Source organism: Chaetura pelagica, unplaced genomic scaffold (assembly GCF_000747805.2).
Source record: "Chaetura pelagica isolate M959 unplaced genomic scaffold, ChaPel_1.0 scaffold344, whole genome shotgun sequence".
Classification (NCBI taxonomy): Eukaryota; Metazoa; Chordata; class Aves; order Apodiformes; family Apodidae; genus Chaetura; species Chaetura pelagica.
Window position 1 is genome coordinate 3,782,365 of NW_009953098.1, and position 21,378 is coordinate 3,803,742.

The 21,378-nt window shown below is 39.8% G+C and overlaps 3 protein-coding genes across 3 annotated transcripts in view; 2 read left to right on the forward strand and 1 right to left on the reverse strand.

Moving 5' to 3' along the window:
• The first annotated feature begins 1,181 nt into the window (after positions 1 to 1,181).
• TMEM185A (transmembrane protein 185A) lies at positions 1,182 to 8,051 on the forward strand. The gene is made up of 6 exons (XM_009997098.1): positions 1,182 to 1,360; positions 1,921 to 2,128; positions 4,812 to 4,895; positions 5,825 to 6,001; positions 6,337 to 6,460; positions 7,768 to 8,051. The coding sequence occupies exons 1-6, from the start codon at positions 1,302 to 1,304 to the stop codon at positions 8,010 to 8,012; spliced, it is 897 nt and encodes a 298-aa protein (XP_009995400.1). The 5' UTR covers positions 1,182 to 1,301; the 3' UTR covers positions 8,013 to 8,051.
• A 2,721-nt stretch (positions 8,052 to 10,772) lies between these two features.
• On the reverse strand, positions 10,773 to 12,578 carry LOC104388257 (chromosome unknown open reading frame, human CXorf40B). Its single transcript, XM_009997100.1, has 2 exons — positions 12,326 to 12,578; positions 10,773 to 11,015 (listed from the first exon to the last, which is right to left on the reverse strand). Exons 1-2 carry the CDS (start codon positions 12,576 to 12,578, stop codon positions 10,798 to 10,800), a joined length of 471 nt encoding a protein of 156 aa, XP_009995402.1. The 3' UTR covers positions 10,773 to 10,797.
• Positions 12,579 to 12,633: 55 nt separating this feature from the next.
• LOC104388346 (basic proline-rich protein-like) overlaps positions 12,634 to 21,378 on the forward strand; it is a 190,668-nt gene continuing 181,923 nt past the window's right edge. The window contains exons 1-3 of the mRNA XM_009997206.1: positions 12,634 to 13,598; positions 14,751 to 14,784; positions 19,430 to 19,501. Coding sequence (XP_009995508.1) covers positions 12,634 to 13,598; positions 14,751 to 14,784; positions 19,430 to 19,501 — 1,071 coding nt within the window. The remainder of the gene's footprint in view (positions 13,599 to 14,750; positions 14,785 to 19,429; positions 19,502 to 21,378) is intronic.

Genomic DNA, 21,378 nt, shown 5'->3' on the forward strand with positions numbered 1-21,378 from the left:
ATATCTTCCTATCCTTAGGTAGTTCACCCATCATCTGGGGAGGTGCTGACACAGTAAAACTGCTTTCTTATTAAGGGGTAGCTGAGACACTTGTTCTGAATTGACACAAAGCAATTTGGTCTGTGAATGAGCCAATGCTGATCATTTGAATGTTTGATTATTTGATGAGAGTGAAAGTGAGTAGTTTGAGTTGTGCTGCTGTAGCAAAAATAGTATTCCTGGCTATTGTTGCTTTATTCTGTGATTCTGTAAGTATTTACTCTGTTCCGTAGGTTATCCATGTTTCAAAAAGCATATAATTACTCCAGTGGAGTGGTGTTCAAGCCTAATTATGTGTTTTGTAAAGCAGTCTGTGATCCCCTGGTGATGGGGAGGGTGACTTTTCCCTTTCTGTAGTGTGAGGAAATAAGGTACTGTGTAATTGTTCTGTCTCATTTTCAGTGGTGCAAATAATTGCTGTGCCCCTGCTCTCAGGTATTCCAGATACATCTATTCATTCTCAGGTTGTCTAGTTTATAAAATATATCAATATAACTGTTTTAAACTTGTAAGCACCATCCTCAGAATTCCAATTGGCAGACTTTACTCTATAATCAGTAACTTTTTAAAAAGTTTAACCTGTTTTTGGGGGGGTTTCTTTCATGTTATTATTTTTTTAATAACAGAATGTAAAAATTGTAAAAAAAAATCTGTGGAATCTGCCTTATTACTTTATGGAAAAGTTTTTAATATTTAGTTTAAAATACTGCGGATAAGATTACATAAATTATGTATCTTAATTGTGAATGTCAAAAAGTATCTTGTTTGATTTGTATGAAAGAAAACATTTCCTAAAAACATGTACAACTGGTATATTTCGGAGGCTTTAATAACACAGCTCCTGACTAGATCCTTGTGGGAGGGAACTGTCCATTCATTAAGCTGGTAATGCAAGAATGCTTTTGATGTGTTCCCTTGAAGCAAGGGTCTTGTAAGTGAAAGAGATGACACATGCTGCATTTATGATTAAATACTTGACTCTTCAGAACTGATTTTCTTCTTTACAAAGAAGTTTGACAGGCATGTTCTGTTAGGAAGTATTCTGATTAAACTTTAGCTATGACAGACTTTTTTTTTTACTCCACAAAGTTCATATGAAGTTGCCTGCCTTAATTTCTGACTCTGTTTTTCATTTGTTTAATAGCAAATTTCTGATTTATGCCTGCCTGCTGCTTTTTTCTGTGTTGCTCTCTCTACGTCTGGATGACAAAATTCAATGGAGTTACTGGGCTGTGTTTGCTCCCATATGGCTCTGGAAGTTAATGGTGATTGTTGGTGCTTCAGTGGGAACAGGAGTATGGGCCCGAAACCCACAGTATCGGTAAGTTGAGGATCTTTCTTTTGCAAAGCAGAGGGAACAAAGTGATTCCTGTACTGAATCAAATTAATAAATAGTTCCCTTAACAATGTCAGTCACGGCATCCAGGAGGTTTATTTTCAACATACTTAAAATAATGATCATAACATATAGTATATGCAAAAAGCTTTATGCAGGTCTTAATCCTAGTTGCAACAGTTTATCATATTTTTATATTTAATTGGATTATTTTCTAAATCAGTTTCCTGAAATGTATAGGTCAGCCTGAAGAATATTGGGCTGTTTTTTAAATTTATTTATTTTTTCCCTTCCTGCAAAAATCCCACTGCCCCCTTTGAGTAAATACTTTCAATGTGTAGCTTTATGGGCAAGAAATCCTGTTCCATCATCAGGAGTACTGTTTTGTAGTGGCTAGTTTGGTGTAATGTGTACATTTACTAAAAACAGGTGTAAATATCTGAAACTTAACTGTTAACAACTGAAACTTGACAGCTGGGATGTTTGCAGGATACTATGCTTTCTTACTGAGGAGTGAACTGAATGCCTCCTTATCCTCTTTTCAGAGCAGAAGGAGAAACCTGTGTGGAGTTCAAGGCTATGTTAATTGCTGTAGGCATCCACTTGCTGCTGCTGATGTTTGAAGTTCTGGTGTGTGACAGGATCGAGAGAGGAACCCATTTCTGGCTGCTGGTCTTCATGCCATTGTTCTTTGTATCTCCAGTGTCAGTCGCAGCTTGTGTGTGGGGGTTCCGACATGACAGGTCTCTGGAGGTAAGGCTTCAGTGGTTAGGTGTGAAATTCCTGGCAGTGCAAAGCTCTGGCAGTTCCATTACAGTTCATCTCTCAGTAAGCAAGTTATGGATGGCTGCATCAGGTGAATTAATTGTTTGCACTGACCTGCTGGAGTAAAAAGTCTGGATGATGAATAATGTAATTTTTTTCTAATCTATTTTTTTTCAGGTCCCAAATTGCAGCATATTTTAAAACTGCCTTTTTATTTATGTTAAAAGAACTCACCATGAACTCTGCAGTATGGGCTGATACTCAACACTTAATTGGAAATTACTGAAGAAAATTCCACTGATAGTCAGTGCCATCTCTAGACAGAATTGAACTTTCAGAACCCTAGATAATCAGGGTTACAATGTTTTTACTATCCCAATCTGTGTGCTTCATCTTTAATTTGGAAATGCAGATGGTGGGCATAAAACAGTAGGCTTTTGTTTTCTGCCTCAATCTTCTTTCCTCTGTAACTTACTACTTTTGTGTTTAGAAGAAATTCACAAGATCTTCCCAGGGTTGTGGCGTTTTGCAATGCATTGAGAATTCTTACTGATTTTTCTAAGGGTGTTTGTTTTTTTTTGCTATGTCCACAAACTACCCCATGACAATGAAAATTCTGGGGTTTATATGAGGTTCAGGTTTATTAATTTCAAGGAATTATTTTTCTTAACATTGGCACAAACCATGTTTCTCCCTAGAGAAAGATGTTTTTGGTAACTGATAGGATGACTAGTAGACTGATAAAATAAATTCTTGAATTAAAAATATTGCACATAGAATTAAATTTCGCAGAGTTATATTCACAGTTAACCATTCCTAAAAGTAAAATTTGTGTAGAAGTACTTACCTTCTCCTGGGTGATGCTTGATTACCCATTCATTTACAGATGACTGCACAGCTGCTAAGTACTAGCAGAAAAAAATGGAATCCACTTATCCCTAAAAGGCAACAGCTGTCTCAAAGAAAATAAGTTATGCAACTGAACTGTCAACTCATTTTTTTACTATTTTGTCATCTTCCTTTAGTGCTGCTCTACTTCCTTTTCATTTGCTAGAAACAAAATGGGTCTTTCTTTAATCCAGGATATTGTTTTTTGGCATGAGTAATCAAAGGAGTTTTTAATCTGTTGTTATTTTAATAATTAATCTGAAAATGCATTGTCTGCTTGTTCCTGCTTTGAACTGATTAGGTGATCAGTAAGTACATAGTAGGGTTTTGTCTCCATGTCATGCTGGGCTCAGAAAAAGCTTTCTTTTATCCATTAAACTATTTTTACAGTCAATAAACCACCGTTTATTTAAAGCATATTGAATTAATTTAATTGTGAGCCTAGCCACTCCAGATATACTTGCACTTGCCATACTTAGCTCAAATGATTATTTTATTCTAAAAATTATTTCCAGCAATTGATTCTCTGATATTTTTTTCTCTGTATTTGCACTTGCAGTTTTCAGGTTACTTGTTTTATGCTTGAGTGTGGGGTCTTTTGGAGGTGTATTTTTTTGAAAAAGCTAGTGGTACAAAATTATTTTAAATCTAGTTGTCCAGTCTTTTTAAAGTAAACTACCTCAACAGTGAAGACTTCAGTCCAGTCTCTGAAGTAGGCAGCTGCCTGCTGCCTGTTGGGTTTTGACTCCCTGAACTGTGAATTTCAAAGGCATTTGTCCAAGATAGAGTACACTGACACATATGTTCATGAAAGTAGCATGTAGTGTCTGCCTTCCCAGATGCAGTACATTTCAAAGTACTTCTGTACATGTTTTTTTTTAAATGGAAAATGTTTCTAACTTAGACTCAACAGCTTCAGTTAGTCTTTTCAGATAGTAATTCTGTCTCTGATCTTTGAAATTCCCACCTGTGTAAGACTGCTCAAGAACTTCAGAAACAGAATCTTGCCAAGTCTGATGTTTCATTGTTTCACTTTGTGTAAGCTAAATGCAAACTTGGGGTTTTTTTAAAGTATAATTTAGGGTTAGTTCTCATAATGGCAAACAGGACACACAAGAAGCCTAACATTTGTTGTGAGAAGTATTGCTTTTTTGTGTTGCCTCAAAACCCAGGTGTCTTCAGTGTCCTTTAAAATATCTCTCAATTATACAGTAAATGGTTGAATTTGGATGTCATCTTCTGCTGTTCCATGTGTTTCTTTTTTCCCCCAGATAGAGCTGGGATTTTTAAGCTGGGTTGTTGGTGGTTAAATTCATGTAACTTTTCATCTTTACATTACTGCAGCTACTAAATTTGAGGATAAATTTTGCTAATTTTAGATTGAAGGACTTTTTACTACTTGTTAATTCTAGCAGTATTTCTTATCTGCTGGAAATAGTTGTTTTCCAGTGCTTTACTTTTTCAGCTGGATTAGTTTGGCTTTTTTTATTTCTCTAATCACTCTAGTAAGTGTGGCAGGTAGTGCTAAATACAATAGGGATAATAAATATAATAGGGATAAATACAATGTTTCCCTCATGACACAGCTGCTTCTACAGTTACTCTATAGGGATCACATCTTCCCAAATTTAGGGATCCTTTGTAACATCTAATGTAAATGCAATTGATGTTCCCTACTGCAGTGATAAGCAAGGAGTCAGAAGAGTCCTTTGTTAGTTTCTTTGGTTATCTTGGAAATAGCTTTATCACGCTAAGAATTAACTAATGTATTTTCTTTTTCTAGCTGGAAATCTTGTGTTCAGTCAATATTCTACAATTCATATTTATTGCACTCAGACTCGACGAGATCATCAGGTGGCCATGGCTTGTATGTAACAAGTATTTTCTTCTTATCCTTGCTTAAAATTCTGGATTTCAAAGATATTTACCTACAGGGATCAGCTGATATATGATCAGGATCCATGATCACATTTTTGCTCTCTTAATCCTTCACTGAAGGTCTGGCATTTCACTCAGTGGTCATGGGAAATAGGGGCTGTTCTTTGAGCATTTCATCCTTTCAGGAAGAGGGACATGCCATCAACTACAATTAATCTCAGTTCAGTTGTTGAAAGAGAAATCCTAACCAGAAGTTTCCAGTGAAAATGCTAAGCTAGCCATGAAAATTATTAGTGACTTAGGGAATGTGTTGGTAAATACAGTTTGGTAAATAACTTATTTGTTGTGTTACCATGCGTGTAAATCCACTTACTGTTCAAGAGATCACTGTCAAAACTGCTGAGATCTCTTGTTCTCAAGTGCCTTCAGAACACAAGAGTGCTGTTTCTGTGTCTGGGTTTTTGTAAACTACCATAAAACTGGCAATCTGGCATGATTATGACCGTCCTTTCTACTTAAAAAAACAACTAGGAAAAGGACCTAATTTAGAGACTGTTTCAAGTAAGGTGTCCAGTGTAGAAAATAGTTGCTAAAACAAATCTAAAATGCTGTTTGAGCCTACAGAAGATCACAGAACCCTTGTGAAACTTGAGCTACGTTGACTTAATTAAAAATTGTTTCAGCCTGATGGAATTTATAAAGCTGAGGAATCTCAAAGAGCTGATAGTGCACGTGATTTGTGAAGCTTTTCTGCTAGAAATTATCCTAGTTAAAGGGTGTTAGACTTAAATTTCTCTTCTTTTTTTAAACTTTATATGTGTACTGGCTTTGTTTGAAAAATCCACACCTGAAAAAAATCAAGCGGATAAAAATGTATCGCTGCTTGGGGGGAAAGCAGTTAATTTCTTTTTCTTTCAGGTTGTTTGTGTTCCACTGTGGATCTTGATGTCCTTTCTGTGTCTAGTGGTGCTCTATTACATTGTATGGTCTGTTCTGTTCTTGCGCTCTATGGATGTGATTGCTGAGCAGAGGAGGACACACATAACAATGGCTGTCAGCTGGATGACCATTGTAGTTCCACTGCTGACATTTGAGGTAGGAAGAAGCATGAGTTCATGTATCTTGTTCTTTTCATCAGTGAGTGATGGATGTTGCCATGTGTCTTTCTGAACTCACTAAAATGAGAATGCTGCTTTTTGTTTTGGAATAAAATATTAACAGCAAGTGTGAAAGAGAAACAAGAATTCTAGGTTTCTTTTAAGTTTTTTTTGGGTAAAATATGTACCATATCAGAACATATTACTGTGGAGGCCATATTTCATCACAGATGGGTGAACTTAAAGATCTGAGATCAGCATATGTTTTAAGAAGCTTGAAACTGGGTATTGTAATTAAACTGACATGGTATCTTTTTTTTTTTCACCATTTAGATCTTACTAGTACACAGATTGGATGGGCATAATTCTTTTTCATTTATACCCATATTTGTTCCTCTCTGGCTTTCACTGATAACTTTAATGGCAACAACATTTGGACAAAAAGGAGGAAATCACTGTAAGTATTTAAAATGTGGAAACACCTTGCACCTCAAGACTGAAATGTATTTCATTAAAATTTGTATTTTCAAAAAGGGCTTTTTGTTTATATTCTGTCATTAAAGAATTCAGAGGCATTTGTTACTATCATTTTCAGTGTTTATAGTGTCTCTTGCTTTTTTTCTTCTTTTAAGCATGTCATCTGTTTGGACTCAAACTTGAAATCTCAATGGGATTTTAATTGCAAGTTAACCTTTCACCCTTCCTTATTTCCATGGTTTTCATTCTCACGGGATGTGACTGAATTTTTGTGCTCTGGGTTCTGAAAATAGCACAGCGCCCACCCACCATTCAGTGAGTGTTTGTCCTAGTGGCCTGAACTGGTATTACCTTTTCTCTTTGGCCAAGCTCTGTGCTGCTGTCATAACTTGAGTTGCCTGAGTGGCGAGTATAAAATTTACTAGGCATTTATCCCTACAACCAGCAGTGCCAAAAGGAGCATGTCTAATGTTACTGGACCAGTGCAGATAAGTAGCTCTTCCCATCCACATTGCAGTTTGTGTTACTTGTTGACCAGGCAGTAAAATCTGTTAGAATTTTTCAGAATTGAAAGGAACCTGCTGTGATGTTTGTTATATAAACTCACTTCAGTTTTGTTCCGATTGTGAAGTATACTGAGAATGTCTGTCTTTGGTTATGACTAAATTTATCTCCATATATTTAGCTTACTTTTACATTTTTATAGTATGGAAAATTGTTACTGGTGACTTATTTTTAAATGCCTGCCCTTGATAATTTATGACCAAATTAGTCTTTTGGAAAGCTACATGTCAAATTTATCTTCTATATAGTTAGTATTTATGTAAACTTTGAAAAAAGACTTCACCTGAAGTGAGACTCAGAAGACTTGCATGAGAATCCACCTTTAAAGTGCTAAGTGAAACACACCAGTTGGCCATGAAGTACAATCTTTTCAAAAAGATGTATTGTATGGGGTCTCCCTGCCAAACGCTTCACGCCTTGCTTTTTGTCCATCTGATGTGGGCAGGCTATTCCCTGACCTTTGGCATCGGTTAATAGAGGACTGTCATCTGCTGAATTACAAGTGCTGCTGACTGAAAAGCTCTTTCCTAGTCTTTGGATAGTAAAATACATGACAGGCACCGAATGCTTGCTGCTTTCTAAGTGCAAGTAATGTCAAGGATACTAACAAATTTAGTATCGTTTATATGCAAACAAACAGGAGAGCTTAAACAAGATTGTATAGTTTGCCTAGTTAAATTTTCATTCTGTTCTGCAATAATGTGAAATGATTCTTTTTTTCAGGGTGGTTTGGAATTCGTAAAGACTTTTGCCAGTTCCTGCTTGAAATTTTCCCATTTTTACGAGAATATGGAAATATTTCTTACGATCTTCATCATGAAGACAATGAGGAAGCAGAAGAAACACCACTGCCTGAACCACCAAAAATTGCACCAATGTTTCGAAAAAAGACTGGAGTGGTCATTACACAGAGTCCTGGAAAATATGTGATTCCACCTCCCAAGTTGAACATTGATATGCCAGATTAAGATGACAGCAACGTATTAAACTGGAACTGGGAATCAGCAGACAAATGTATTTCATCTCATGCCTTGTCCCAATTACTTTGAAATAGGTATTGTTGAATCAGTGGCTTGGATTACACAAATCAGAGATCTTGGAGATAATCAGAGAGCTTTTCCAGAGATACATCGTGGTCTAATTCGCAAACCTTCCTAACGGGTTGGTTGCACGCTTGCCTGTATAGTATTTATATGAACATTTTAGCAGTGTAATATATTGTTTAAAAGTCTTGTCCTGTACAGTATAAGTATTATCTAAAAATATTTTTTTAAAAATCCTGTATGAAATACCTATGCTATCCCGGGTGTCTTTTAGGTCCCAAATATACATTTGATTTTCATGTCTGTTTTAAATGCTTTCAGGATGTCTTTGTATAGTACCTCTTTTACCTCTTTTTCTGTTCAGCCACAATCATCACCTTAACCACGGAGGCACAGGAGTGTTGCACTTCTCAGGCAAGACTGGAAAGCTTTTTTTTTTTTTTTAAATAGAATGTATAGCAACTTACATGATGCTTTTGAGTTAGCTATGTACATTTTCATGTAAGTATCTCAACTTTTGCACTGACTTGGGAGTTAACTGTTGCTTTTGTTTCTTTTCCAGTTTCATGCTTTATTCTTCAGAGGCAGCATGTACACCATTCTCCCATTGGACTGGCTGTTTAATATGCTGTTTCCTCTTGCATTGTGTGTGCAGTCTATGCTGGAAGCCATCAGTTGTAGGTTTTACAGTTGTTAGCTGGTAAAAATATCCTAGCTTGGTCTTCATTACCAACCTTGTGTTGGTGTAAATGATTAAACCTTTCAAGATAGGAACTTGTTGGTGTTGGTACAGCATTTTCTTTGAAGAAAGACTTCTTTTGACAGGTTGTCTTGGACTTCCTGGTGCTTTTGAGAAATTTAGTCTTTGAAACCTATACTCCAGTAGCTTACAGCAAATGTTGAATACTCCCACATCCTTGCAGCTGCTCTTTCTGTTTAGGTGAACCCATAGTTTAGGTGGCTTAAATACTGTGGATCATGTTTCCTCAGTGTTAGCACAACAAGATAAGAGCAAAGAGTGTTTGGACACTTATGCATGTGTGAAAGGTGCACACCTGAAAAACTTCCAACATATGGTGCTTTCACTCTTAATGCTGCAGACTTCCCTCTTCCTCCCTGCTGACCAGCTTGTCATAGTCTTAACTCTAGCCAGCAACTAAGCAACATACAGCTGCTTGCTCACCTTCCCCATTGAATAGGGAGAGAATTGGAAAAGCAAAAGTGAGGAAATTCATGGGTTGAGATAAAGACAGTTTAATTGCAAAAGCTACATGTACTAGGAAAACAAGGAAATAAATAGCTTCTCATCAGGCACATGGTCAGCCAGCTTACTGCCAAGCAGCAATAGTCAAGTTTTCTTTGCAGAGAGAAGACGACTACCTGGAGTCTGTCATCACATTCCCTGTGCAGCCATCAGTTGCCAGAAGGGCAGGCAGGGCTCCTGGCCCACAGTCCCCATGGCCCTGCAGAGTCCCCTGTGTCCTCTCCGCAGGTGATGCTGTCCTCAGCTGAGCTGGGATCTGTCCTCAGGCTGTGGGGACAGAGGCCAGGGCTCCTGTGGGCAGGCTCCTGTCTGAGGTCTGGGGGGGCACTTTTCTGGCAACACCAGCATCTCATTGACCCTGTGCTGCCCTGGCTGTGCCAGAAGCTGCAGGTGATCTATGAGGCAGAGTGGTGGAAGGTGATGTCAGTAGAAGGTGCGACTGTACGCGGGCTGTGCTGCCACGGGATGGACAAGGAAGCCTTGGTCCAGCAGCTGCAGAATGGCCTCATCAAAGTTATCTGGCACTTGTGTAGCAAGGAGGCCCGGATGCTTCTGTGTTCCCAGGCTGCCGAGGAGGAGGATGACAGCCAGGCCAGCCCCAGCAGCCCCAGCCCCATCAGCTTCCAGGTGGGGACACCTGACACCTGCCTGGCCTCCTCCAGCATTCCTGAAGGCATTGACCTGGAGGAACAACCCACCAGGTGGGAGACTGCCCCCGATGGGCGTCCTGGCTCTGTTGTCTCTTTATTCAAGAGAAATAAATAAATTGACCCTGACACAGTCTCTGGGTGCTGCTTTCTCCCCCCTTTCCTGGGGTCTTTCCCTGTCCCCATGGGCCCCCAGAGCCCCAGGCCCATGCTGGTATCACCTCCTCCCACAGGAAATCCTGCAGCAGCTGCAGCGCAGCAAGTGCCGAGGGCAGAGCAGCAGCAGGGGCAGCTGGGCTTGTCACAGGTCTGACGCCCTCAGTTTCCATCTCCTTGTCCTGGGTAACATGATTCATATTTCTGATAAGAGCTCCTCAATAGGGAAGCACAAGGTTTTTTTTGCATACGAGGGGCAGGACCAGAGATTTTGCCAACATTTTGTACAACATCCCTGAGTAGAGCTGCATAATCAGAGGTGTGTACCTCGTATCATATCCTTGTATTTACTTGTCTTTCAAACTGGCACACAATGTATCAACCTTGTCTAAAAAAGGGCATTTACTTAAAGAGTTATTTCTATAGAAAACAACCTAGTAAATCATTAATAATTTCCAATAATGGTAATAAAAATTACATCTTGTTTATTTTTACTCAAAAGAGCAACTCTTCATATGTATTTGCTATTTCAAACAATTTGTTTTGAAAGGTAAAATCCTAAATGACCCCCAGTGTTCAAGATGCTGACTTGTCAGTTACAAGTGTGCATTCAGGTAGGAAAAATACTAGTGAGGTTCAACACCTACACTTCCAAAGGAATCAGTTCTTCAGGGATATTCACCTGCCACACACCTCTTCTCCCTCTGGTGGGAATTGGTTCCAGGAGCCATCTTGGATTTGAAACAACAGTCAAATATTTCTCTTCTAGATTACTGAGGACAGCTTTGTTTTCCAGCTCCAGAATCTTTTCAGGAGGTAAGGTTTCTGTGTATAGTGATGTCTCTCCAATGTCAATTAATCCTGTATCATAAAATTAAGATAAAAAAATTATTTGGCTGTTTGATCTCCTATATAGCAGTTTTCCAAAAGTAAACCTTCCAGAGAACATACAAAACAGTTAACTTGTTACCAGAAGCACACAGTGAAGCAGGCAGCCCTCAAACCAGTGTCATTCCCTGCAGAAGATGGCCTGTGTGACTGAACGGAGGTTGGTGCAGAACAGGTGAAACATGCACTTATAATATTCATAATTCAATGATACATAACTCCCGTAGAAGAAGCCTGCATTTGAGGATGTAACAGCTGCCTCTAAAAATCATTACATTATATGGAAATTCCTGCTCTCTGGAACCCTTTTAATGTCATGAAAGGGATTTTCTATATTGCCTAATGATGAAAAACATTAAAGATCAAAGAAACTTTGATACCTGCACCACAATTTAGTGTGCAATTTATGCCAAGGTTACACATCTGCATATTTTGTAGTATGCAACAATTTTCAGCACTGTAGAACTGGAACAATTTTTTGCAGTATGTGGTAGAAGTTATTTGTTGGGCAGGAACAGATCAAGATATTCAAATGAGAATGCAAGATAGATGGTGTAACAAAAGACTACAAGAAAAGAGTGCAAAATGAGTGCTGGATAAAAACGTTGGAGTCTAGAGTGCAACAACACATCCTGTATTTCAGAGTAACATAAGCAAAGAAACACCACACCCTCCTCATTTCATGTTACAAACACAAACTGCTTCACTGGCCAAATAACAAGTGATGGAGCATTTGTAGAACTGAAACTGAATTTATTTATGCAGTAGTCTAACATGACATGCAAAACTCTGCAAGGTCATGACTTCACTGCACTACAGGTACTGTAAAATGGTTTCAGCAACAGTTCCTAAGCTCAACATGCAAAAACTGTGGAACTGACATGCAACTGACTAATATGCAATCCATGTTACACTCTCCTACGGTGTGACAAGTAAGCACAAACCAATTTCATTTTACAGGCTTCAGAGTTGTAGCCTAAGGTTTTTAGTAAAGTGTTTTTTAAAAACTGAGGCCCGACCAAAATTCTTTATCCTAAAGATCAAAGTTACTTCACATTTCCAACACAATGAAAAAAATAATATTTATTTACTACTTCCCTCATGGACCTCAACTTACAGTGGCAAGGAACCAAAACAGCCCCCACCTCACAGCTCAGGCACCACTCCTCCAAAGGAAGCGTTAAAGCAACGTTATACTGAGCATAACTGCATAAAGTGTGTTTGACTGAAGCAAGTTAACTGATTAAAAGCTTGTTTGGAAAACAGAACCCAGGGTTGCTTACCTGCAATAACTCCTCTGCCATATTTTTCGCCTTTATCCAACAAATCTTGCACTTGTGTTGGTGTCATACCGAGCCTATCCAAAAGGATGGCTCTCCAGGATTCATCTTCCCAGTCCTTAACAGCTATATGGAGAGCAATGGTGCAGTTCTTGTACCCTGCCAGCAAAGGAGTCCAGCGAGTCTCCACCGTTTTGACTTTGTTTAAAACTAATCCCGCATAGGGTTGTCGGAAGGAAAGGCAACCGAACGTCATCATTTTCCTGGCCGCAGAACGCGTTTATTTCCTACAAAAAACCAAACAACCCGAGATGAGTCCGTGCTGGGGACACGCTGACGGGCCTGCCCCGTGTGTGCGGCTGCTGCGCCGGGCACGGAGCCGGGCCCCGGAGCCGGGCACAGAGCCCCAGAGCCGGGCACGGAGCCCCAGAGCCGGGCCCCGGAGCCGGGCACAGAGCCCCAGAGCCGGGCACGGAGCCCCAGAGCCGGGCCCCGGAGCCGGGCACAGAGCCCCAGAGCCGGGCACGGAGCCCCAGAGCCGGGCCCCGGAGCCGGGCACAGAGCCCCAGAGCCGGGCACGGAGCCCCAGAGCCGGGCCCCGGAGCCGGGCACAGAGCCCCAGAGCCGGGCACGGAGCCCCAGAGCCGGGCCCCGGAGCCGGGCACAGAGCCCCAGAGCCGGGCACGGAGCCCCAGAGCCGGGCCCCGGAGCCGGGCACAGAGCCCCAGAGCCGGGCACGGAGCCCCAGAGCCGGGCCCCGGAGCCGGGCACAGAGCCCCAGAGCCGGGCACGGAGCCCCAGAGCCGGGCCCCGGAGCCGGGCACAGAGCCCCAGAGCCGGGCACGGAGCCCCAGAGCCGGGCCCCGGAGCCGGGCACAGAGCCCCAGAGCCGGGCACGGAGCCCCAGAGCCGGGCCCCGGAGCCGGGCACAGAGCCCCAGAGCCGGGCACGGAGCCCCAGAGCCGGGCCCCGGAGCCGGGCACAGAGCCCCAGAGCCGGGCACGGAGCCCCAGAGCCGGGCCCCGGAGCCGGGCACAGAGCCCCAGAGCCGGGCACGGAGCCCCAGAGCCGGGCCCCGGAGCCGGGCACAGAGCCCCAGAGCCGGGCACGGAGCCCCAGAGCCGGGCCCCGGAGCCGGGCACAGAGCCCCAGAGCCGGGCACGGAGCCCCAGAGCCGGGCCCCGGAGCCGGGCACAGAGCCCCAGAGCCGGGCACGGAGCCCCAGAGCCGGGCCCCGGAGCCGGGCACAGAGCGGAGGGGCTTCTTATAGAGGCAGGTAGGGGTCATGGCTTTAAACTGGAAGAGGGTAGATTTAGGGTAGACATCAGAAATAAATTCTTCCCAGTGAGCGTGGTGAGACACTGGAACATGTTGCCCAGGGAAGCTGTGGCTGCCCCGTCCCTGGAAGTGTTGAAGGGCAGGTTGGATGGGGCTTGGAGCAACCTGGGCTGGTGGGAGGTGTCCCTGCCCATGCAGGGGGGTTGGAACTAGATGGTTTTTCAGGTCCCTCCCATCCCAAACAGTTCTATGATTCTATGATCAAAGGTCCCTGGGAGTAAAAAAGGCACCAGAAGCTCTCCCAAGTGACCTTACCTGCTGCAGCAGGACCCCTGTGTCCACAGCTGGAGGGGTGCACTGAGGATGTTGCACCTCCAGATGTGACTGACATTTGACACAAAAGCTCAGTGGTCTATTAACTCTGCTTTTTTTTTTTTTTTTTTTTTTTGGCCAATAGCTCTTTTTGGAGAGAATTTCCCAGTGTTTTCACTCAACCCTTCTCCTTGAGGAGAATCTCATTTGTATCTGTTGTCATATGAAATGTGTGTTTCACATCAGTGTCTTACCTTTCTAATACAAATGTTTCAAACAACACAGTTACTGTTTGACAGCAAAGGTTTTATCTGTGCTAGTCTTGTGATCCTTGGTAGCCAACCCTGGCAACAGGGAACAATATGTGAAGGCCTAGTGAGCACAGTAAAAGCCGGAGACCTCACAGTAAATTATAATTTGGAGAAGGGGCTTAAGATAGCTGGTCCCACTATATTTGTTGATTTTTAATCAGACAACCAATGTGTATCTTATGTCGGTGAACATGTGTTTCCACTGAGTTAATTTCCAACACAGACAATCAGTTTATTAAGGCCGACACGACTGTTGAATAACGAGAGGCTGTGGAAATGGTTACAGCTGCAGTGGGTTGAACAGATGAGATCCTGCCTGACTTTCTGCAGGTCTAGAAGATAAAAACCAGCAGATCCATTTGTATGCAAACAGAAATCACAGGAGTCATCTTTCCTGAAGAGCTGCATCTATCAGTTAAGGGCTAGAAATATGAGAAGTATTTGGGGAGCTTTTCTGTGCATGCAGTATTGTAAAAAAAGGAGGGAGGAGAGAGAACATTTTTTAAAAAGGAATGAGTTAGTAATAGAAGTAAGGAGAGACAGGCAAAGAGAATGAAGGAGGAATGCTGGGAGAGATGGAAAAGAGAAATTAGTGTTATTTAGAGAGGTGAAAGAGAGCATTCACCAGCATCAGGTCCTGATTTTGAATACTGGTTTTAATGATACAGAATTTCTTCTGTGCTCTGCTGAACTGCATTTTTTCAACCATGAGAAATCTCAACATTATTTTAACAACTGCAGGAATTCAAAGGTGGAAAGAGGTGGAACTCGGAGGTGGAGAGAGAATTCCCTCTCAGAATTCCACTGAGAGGGAGACAGGCTATTCTTTTAAGAATAGCAAAGGAACTTCATACAGCTAAAGGTAAGATTAAAGAGATTTTTATTTTTTTTTTGTCTGTGTCTATGAGTTTGTTAATAGCAGGTATTTGTCAGTAAAACTTTGTCTATAACCTTAGTATTCTGTAACTGCACTGGACAGCATGGTTAGATGATTCTTTTCTGATAAGCACTTCAGGTAGCTTTTATGATGGCTGCTTTTGATGTACACTTCAAATATATGTTCAGTGAATGTTGTGTATTCTGAATTATTTTATGGCTGATAGACTTAAAGTGTTGAGACCAATTTTATTTTTTTATTTTTTTTTATTACCATTTGCTGAAATTCCTACTGTTCTCATTATCCTTTCCCCCCTGGATATTTCCAATATCTTGTTCAAAATGTTCTATGTAGAGTAATTCCAGTCCTTTATACAATGCCATAAAAACAAGAGAAAGTAAAGATGATATAAATTTAAAGTCATTGTAGTGTTTATAGCATTATTATTTTAAATGTTCTTTGGCTTTTAGCTATTTTGTGCATGGTTAGTTGAAGAACCTGTTGACTCTGTTTAGAGTTGCAAGTATGTAATGAGCTTTTGTGCTTTTTTTGGTACTTTCTTGTGGTATTTTTCCACAGCATAATCACAGTTAATGTGAGGGTTACTTCTTCTGGGGAAAATATAGGCCAGATTTTTTTTCATGTTGTGTAAATAAATCTTAGCTTTCTTTTATGGTCTTGTAACTCATAGTAGGGTTTGTATCATGTGTTTCATCACATGATTTTTTTTCTTGATTGAAGCAAAAATATGCAGCATGCTTAAAATCTCAAGTCTAACAGGTCTACATAGTATGTAAATAGTACAAAACTTGTGTGCTACTACTGACAGTGAATAAATATTATGTCAGAAATCTCCTGTCAGAAAACTGTGTAGAAACTTTGTCTGATATGGTATTCTTTGGAAGACATAAAGCAATTTATAGCAGCACCTAAATAATGCCCTGAAATTATCAAATATTGTGTATGTGTTCAGCCTTCTGTATGGTAAACTGTCTTTAGCAGATTTCCTCAGAATATAAGATGATAATCTGAAGTTTACAACAATGAATATAAGAAAGAAAATTCATTCTGATCTTAGTAGGTGATCAGTTTATGCTTGACATCTTAGTTGCACATAATTGTTTGGGGTTTCTGGTCGCTGTGTTTTTCACGTGCTACCACCAATCCTAAAGTACCTAACCTTGGCACAGTACCTCACATGCTGATAATCTCAGCAACAAGAAATTCTATAAATTTGGGCTATACTTCTGTGAAATATACTTCATTTCAGTGCCTCTAAATTAGCTTTCCTTAGGGTGTCCCTATTTTTACTTTGGATAAAATAAAGACTACATCATTCCATTACAGAATGTGTTACTTACTGCTTTCTGTGGAGTTAAACCATGCCTGGCACATCATTCATATGGACCTGGGTCTGATCTCATCTAGATAGTCAAGTCTTGCTGTGTTCCTTGTCAAAATCACTTAGTAGCTGATTTTACATGACTCAGTACACAGCAGTAGGTGCTGGGCTATCTTGGGTCAAAATCAGGTCAAGATACTTGATCAGATACAGTTCATTTCAGATGTGGGTAAAGATATGGTACAGAATGTTCCAGGATATTGGAAGTCAAAACTGAAATTTCAGCTGTTAATAACTTGTAAAATAAAATATAAATATTTGTACTGAGTGGTCACTAGTAATCAAAATTCAGGAGAAGCTGGAATACATTGAAATATGAACACCTATTGCATATTCCTGCATTTTAGAACATCAGTCACTGTGGAGTGTGATGCTGTGACTCTGTATTCTTTTGGCAGCAATTTAATCTAAAGGCCTTCTACCCACCCTCTGCATTTTGCTCCCTTTTCCTTCATTTTGCTTTGTCTCTCTTTCTGATATTGTAGTTTATGTACATGCTGGTAAAAATACCTTCATATTATTCTTATACCCAAATAAAGAACTTCTAATTATTTGCTGAACTAAAATATTTACATTTTACTTTGCTGTTCTATATTTCTTTGTATATATTGTGAGAAGTTATGACTGTCTTAAGTGTTTTAGTAAACATATCTCCAGTTTCTCCAGTTTCTTTAATTATTTTATTTCCAGATTTGTTGCAACACTGTTTTCTGAACAAGTCTCTGGAAATGTGAATCTGTGGTTTCCTTTTTTTTTTTTTTTTTTTTTTTTTTTGACACACACCTCACATACCCCACATACCCCCATGAATAAAGTATGTTTCTGGTTTGTAACATATCAGTGATATTACTATCCTTGTCAAAACTGTTGGGATTCTAAGTCATCAGTAGTCTGTGGGTTACTTAGAGCAGAGTTTTCCCATGTCTGAGAAATATTTTGATGAGGTTTCTCAGTGGGGATAGCTTGGTGGTAAAAATGTCGTTGTATTTCAGGGTGCTACTCAGGAATGAAATGCATACATACTGAATTTGCTCTTATGCAGGTTTCAGTATGTTTTCATACTAGATCATGTGTGTATGACAGATTTTTATATGAGTACATGCACTGCTGTTTTTTTAAATTCTCAACATGAAAGCAGAAGGCTGAGTGTGAGCCTTTGCCTTTAATATTTGTTTGCAAACATACTGCTTTTTGTCATGGCATGTTGTAGTAATTGTACAGTGGTATGTAGTAATAAGATAATTCTTTTCTGATTTAGTGAACGTAACTTCTTGTCCATATTATGGTTTCTGCACGGAAAAATGTCACTGGAAAATTTTATCCTGTATTTATCAGTATTAATGGAGGTATTGTCATCTGAAAATTTAAATACATTGCTGTGATACAAGAAAGCTTTTCTTTCTTGATTTTTAGAATTAGCTTCATAAATAAGAAAAAGTGTTTTTTCTTTTGTACAGAAAAAAAGTACAATTACTAGGCAAAGAATAGAAGGAAATTTCCTGGCATGTTTTCAATAAATTATGGAGGTAATCTATCTGGATTTCTGTAGGGCCTTTGACATGGTTCCCCACAACATCCTTCTCTCTAAATTTGAAACATATGGATTTGATGGGTAGACTATTGGGTGGATGAGGAATTGGTTGGATAGTTGCACCCAGAGGGTGGTAGTCAGCAGTGGAGATGGGTGGCAAGATGTTTGTTCATCAACAATTATCCTATTTAATATCTTCATCAATGACACAATAAGATTGAGTGCACTCTCAGCAAGTTTGTAGATGACACCAAGCTGAGTGCTGTGGTTGACATGCCTGAGGGAAGGGATGCCATCCCGATTTTCTTCCTTTCTGGGACAAGGAGGCCAACATTGTTATTTTTCTCCAGAATATTACATTCTGATTAAAAAGTTTTTTGAAGACTGCTATGACTTGGAGCTCATATATAAGTAAGTGGGGCCCAAAGGATTCTGATAGGCTAATGTCTTTGCTTCCTGCAGCTATGTTTTGTTTTTTTCTGTCTCTGCAGGTTTTTTTGAATGAAAGGTTATTCTTAATACTATACAGTGTATTAGACACCCCTAAGCCCCCCAGTCCCTCCCAAAATGTGCAGTGTCCTTCTTTGTCCTTTTTACATCAGATCTTGCTGCTGAATATTTTGTGTATTTGAACTGGGCATCAGTTATGTGAACATGAGACAGGCCAGGTCTGCTGGTGGGTGTTACTTGCTTGGTGGTTTATTTCTAAAATTTAAGGTTGCTAATGTTTAGACTATCCTGGTCCTTCTGCTTTTCTGAAGGTTAAAAGAAGGTCATAACTGGAGGCTGAACACCAGGCTAGCTGATTGAGAAACATCTTGTGTAGCTCTCTGTAACAATCTTCTTTTGGTTGAGATCTGTGGCTTCGTGCTGAGGTAATCGGCAGGGGAAGGAGAGTTTGTGGTAATGAGCTCTCCCTCCCCTGCTGATAATTATGTCCAATCCACAGGCAGCTCTGAATGCAGTATGTGGCTGCATAAAACATTTTTAAAGATAAGACTGATCAACACCTTTGTATGGTAATGGACCCATGATCTGGGACTGTGCTCTCTAAAACACTGAAAACTTTTTAAATGGATCTGCACTCCTGCTGTACAGGGGAAGGTATCCTTACTTCATCTGATTGATGCTGGCCATCTAGATTTATAATTATTCCAGTTTTTAATCTGTTTTCAGATGCAAGGCGTTACTGGGAATTTTGAAATAATATTTGGAGCTAATTTAATCATAGATCCTTTCATTAATAGATGGAAAGTTCACACTTCCTGTCACAGCTGAATTATTGATTACTTCCTTTGTTTCTTTAGTAAGATCTACCTTATATGGCACTTACAATGCTTAGGAATTCCTTAATTTCTCCTGGGTTTGGCTAAGTACCTTTTGATTCTGTCTCATCAGGAGACGCTTAAAGAAAGAGGGGAAAATGTATTGCTTCACCATTTTGAATTTATCACAAAAGACATTCCTGGCAAGAACTGCAAGAAAAAAAAAAAATCATGGGCAGAAGCAAATGTATTTTCAAACTGGTCCTGTGTGTTCTTTTGGAACTAAACCATCAATTTTTTGGCTATTGATACAATACTAATAAAAACGGACAACCCTGTTTTACTTTCTGAATTCAAACTAGCAACTAAGTAACTAGCAAACACTAATCTTCCCTGAGGGCAGTGTCTCCATAACAAAGGTCAATCCATTTCTGTTTCTTGGATTTGTTGGCTAGGTTGGTTTTTTTTGGTGGGAGTTGTGTTGTGGGTTTGTTTGGGGTGTGGGGTTGTTTTTGGTTTGTTTGGGTGGATTTGGTTTGGTTTGTTGTGTTTTGGAATATTGGTGTCAATATAGGCTGTTAAAGAAGGCACCAATAAATGGGTTGTTATATTACTGGGAAGGATGTTAAAGAATTTAGAAGAGATGTCGCTTCCAGCTGATACAGCTCGTTGTTCTATTTTTACCATCTAAAAATATTTAAGATAAAATGGAGACTTGTAAAACAGATGTGGGTTTAGACTTGATGTTTCTGTTTGTGCTCCCGATTATTAGAAAAATGTATGAAAGCCAAATCTAGAACTGAATTGCTTGTTGTGTGATGGTTAAAACTGGTTTTAGCATTCTACATGAGATTTAGAAACAATCAGCTTCTCATTTGCTCTTTCTAGTAAGGACGTGTGTTTACTGAATTTTGTGAGTTTCGTTGCACTAATAACCAGTTTATCTCTTTGGTTGTTCATGTATCGAATTTTTAGGTCACATTTTAAAGTGCACTATCTCATATTTTATCTGCATTTTGTTGTTTTCTGGAATTTTTCATATATATTGGACTTAAATCTTCTCAATTGTCACATACCTTGGTTTTCGTTTTCCTGTTCTACTCATTAGCAGATACTGTGTATTTTAATCATGCATGTTCACTTAGATGAAGTGTTACCTTTTCCTAGGCATGTCTGCAAAGATAAAGCAATATACAATCAGTTATTTTGACAGTGTTAATCTAAATGTACACTGGAGTACTCCATAATATATTTTAATCATTAATCAAGATGTCAAATTAACCTCACTTATAATACATCAGCAAGAAGAAATTAAAATAGAGATAGATTTTTGTGCAAAATCTGAACATGATTTAATTATCAAAGTAGTTTTTAATTGAAGGCTTTTATCCCCTTCATTGTAAACAAACTCTATACAATATCTTGTATCCTATCACAAAAATAGACCTCAACATAACAGCTAAGCTGTTAAAAAAGAGATTGTTTTTCTCTTCAAAGTTTAATATGCATTCTTCATTTCTTATAGTTAAATGAGCTGGACTAAACTTTTAAGAGCATTGTTTATTTAATGGTACTGTCTTCTCAGTACCTGTGTTTCCTAGTGTTTTTCAGCGTTCCCCTAGGTGGCACCGCGACCCACAGAACAGCTCCTGTAGACTTCAGAGCAAGTAATTTACAACTACAGATGTGGTTGCTGAGCGATACAAACAGTTGCGAACACTGCTGGGTCATCTTTCTTTGAACCACTTGTGCTGATTCTCGGAGACAACCAGTGATGTCCCATAAGCAAGTGCAGTTTAAGGTCTGTTCATGCACACACTTGTGGTGTTTTTTATAGGTCTTGAATTATCTAGTTTCTTCAATTGTCTAGTTATGCTTTTGAAAAAATAAGTCCAACTTCACAACCGCGAAGTAGTGTTGGCTCTTTGTGGAACCTAGGCTCTGTTGGTCAGAGATGGAGAGAGAATCTTCATCAATGACCTGGATGGGAGAACAGCAGGTTTGCTGATGATACGACACTGGGAGGATTGGCTGATTTTCAGGAAGGCTGTGTGGTCATTCATCAGGATTTGGACAGTGG

Bases quoted from the DNA above. Each gene is read 5' to 3' on its own strand.
- LOC104388257 (XM_009997100.1), bottom strand. From the start codon at position 12,578: ATGACGTTCGGTTGCCTTTCCTTCCGACAACCCTATGCGGGATTAGTT. The intron at 11,016-12,325 runs GTAAGCAACCCT...TTTATGATACAG, and splicing joins TGGCAGAGGAGTTATTGCAG to GATTAATTGACATTGGAGAG.
- TMEM185A (XM_009997098.1), top strand. From the start codon at position 1,302: ATGGTGATTGTTGGTGCTTCAGTGGGAACAGGAGTATGGGCCCGAAAC. The intron at 1,361-1,920 runs GTAAGTTGAGGA...TCCTCTTTTCAG, and splicing joins GCCCGAAACCCACAGTATCG to AGCAGAAGGAGAAACCTGTG. The intron at 2,129-4,811 runs GTAAGGCTTCAG...TTCTTTTTCTAG, and splicing joins GACATGACAGGTCTCTGGAG to CTGGAAATCTTGTGTTCAGT.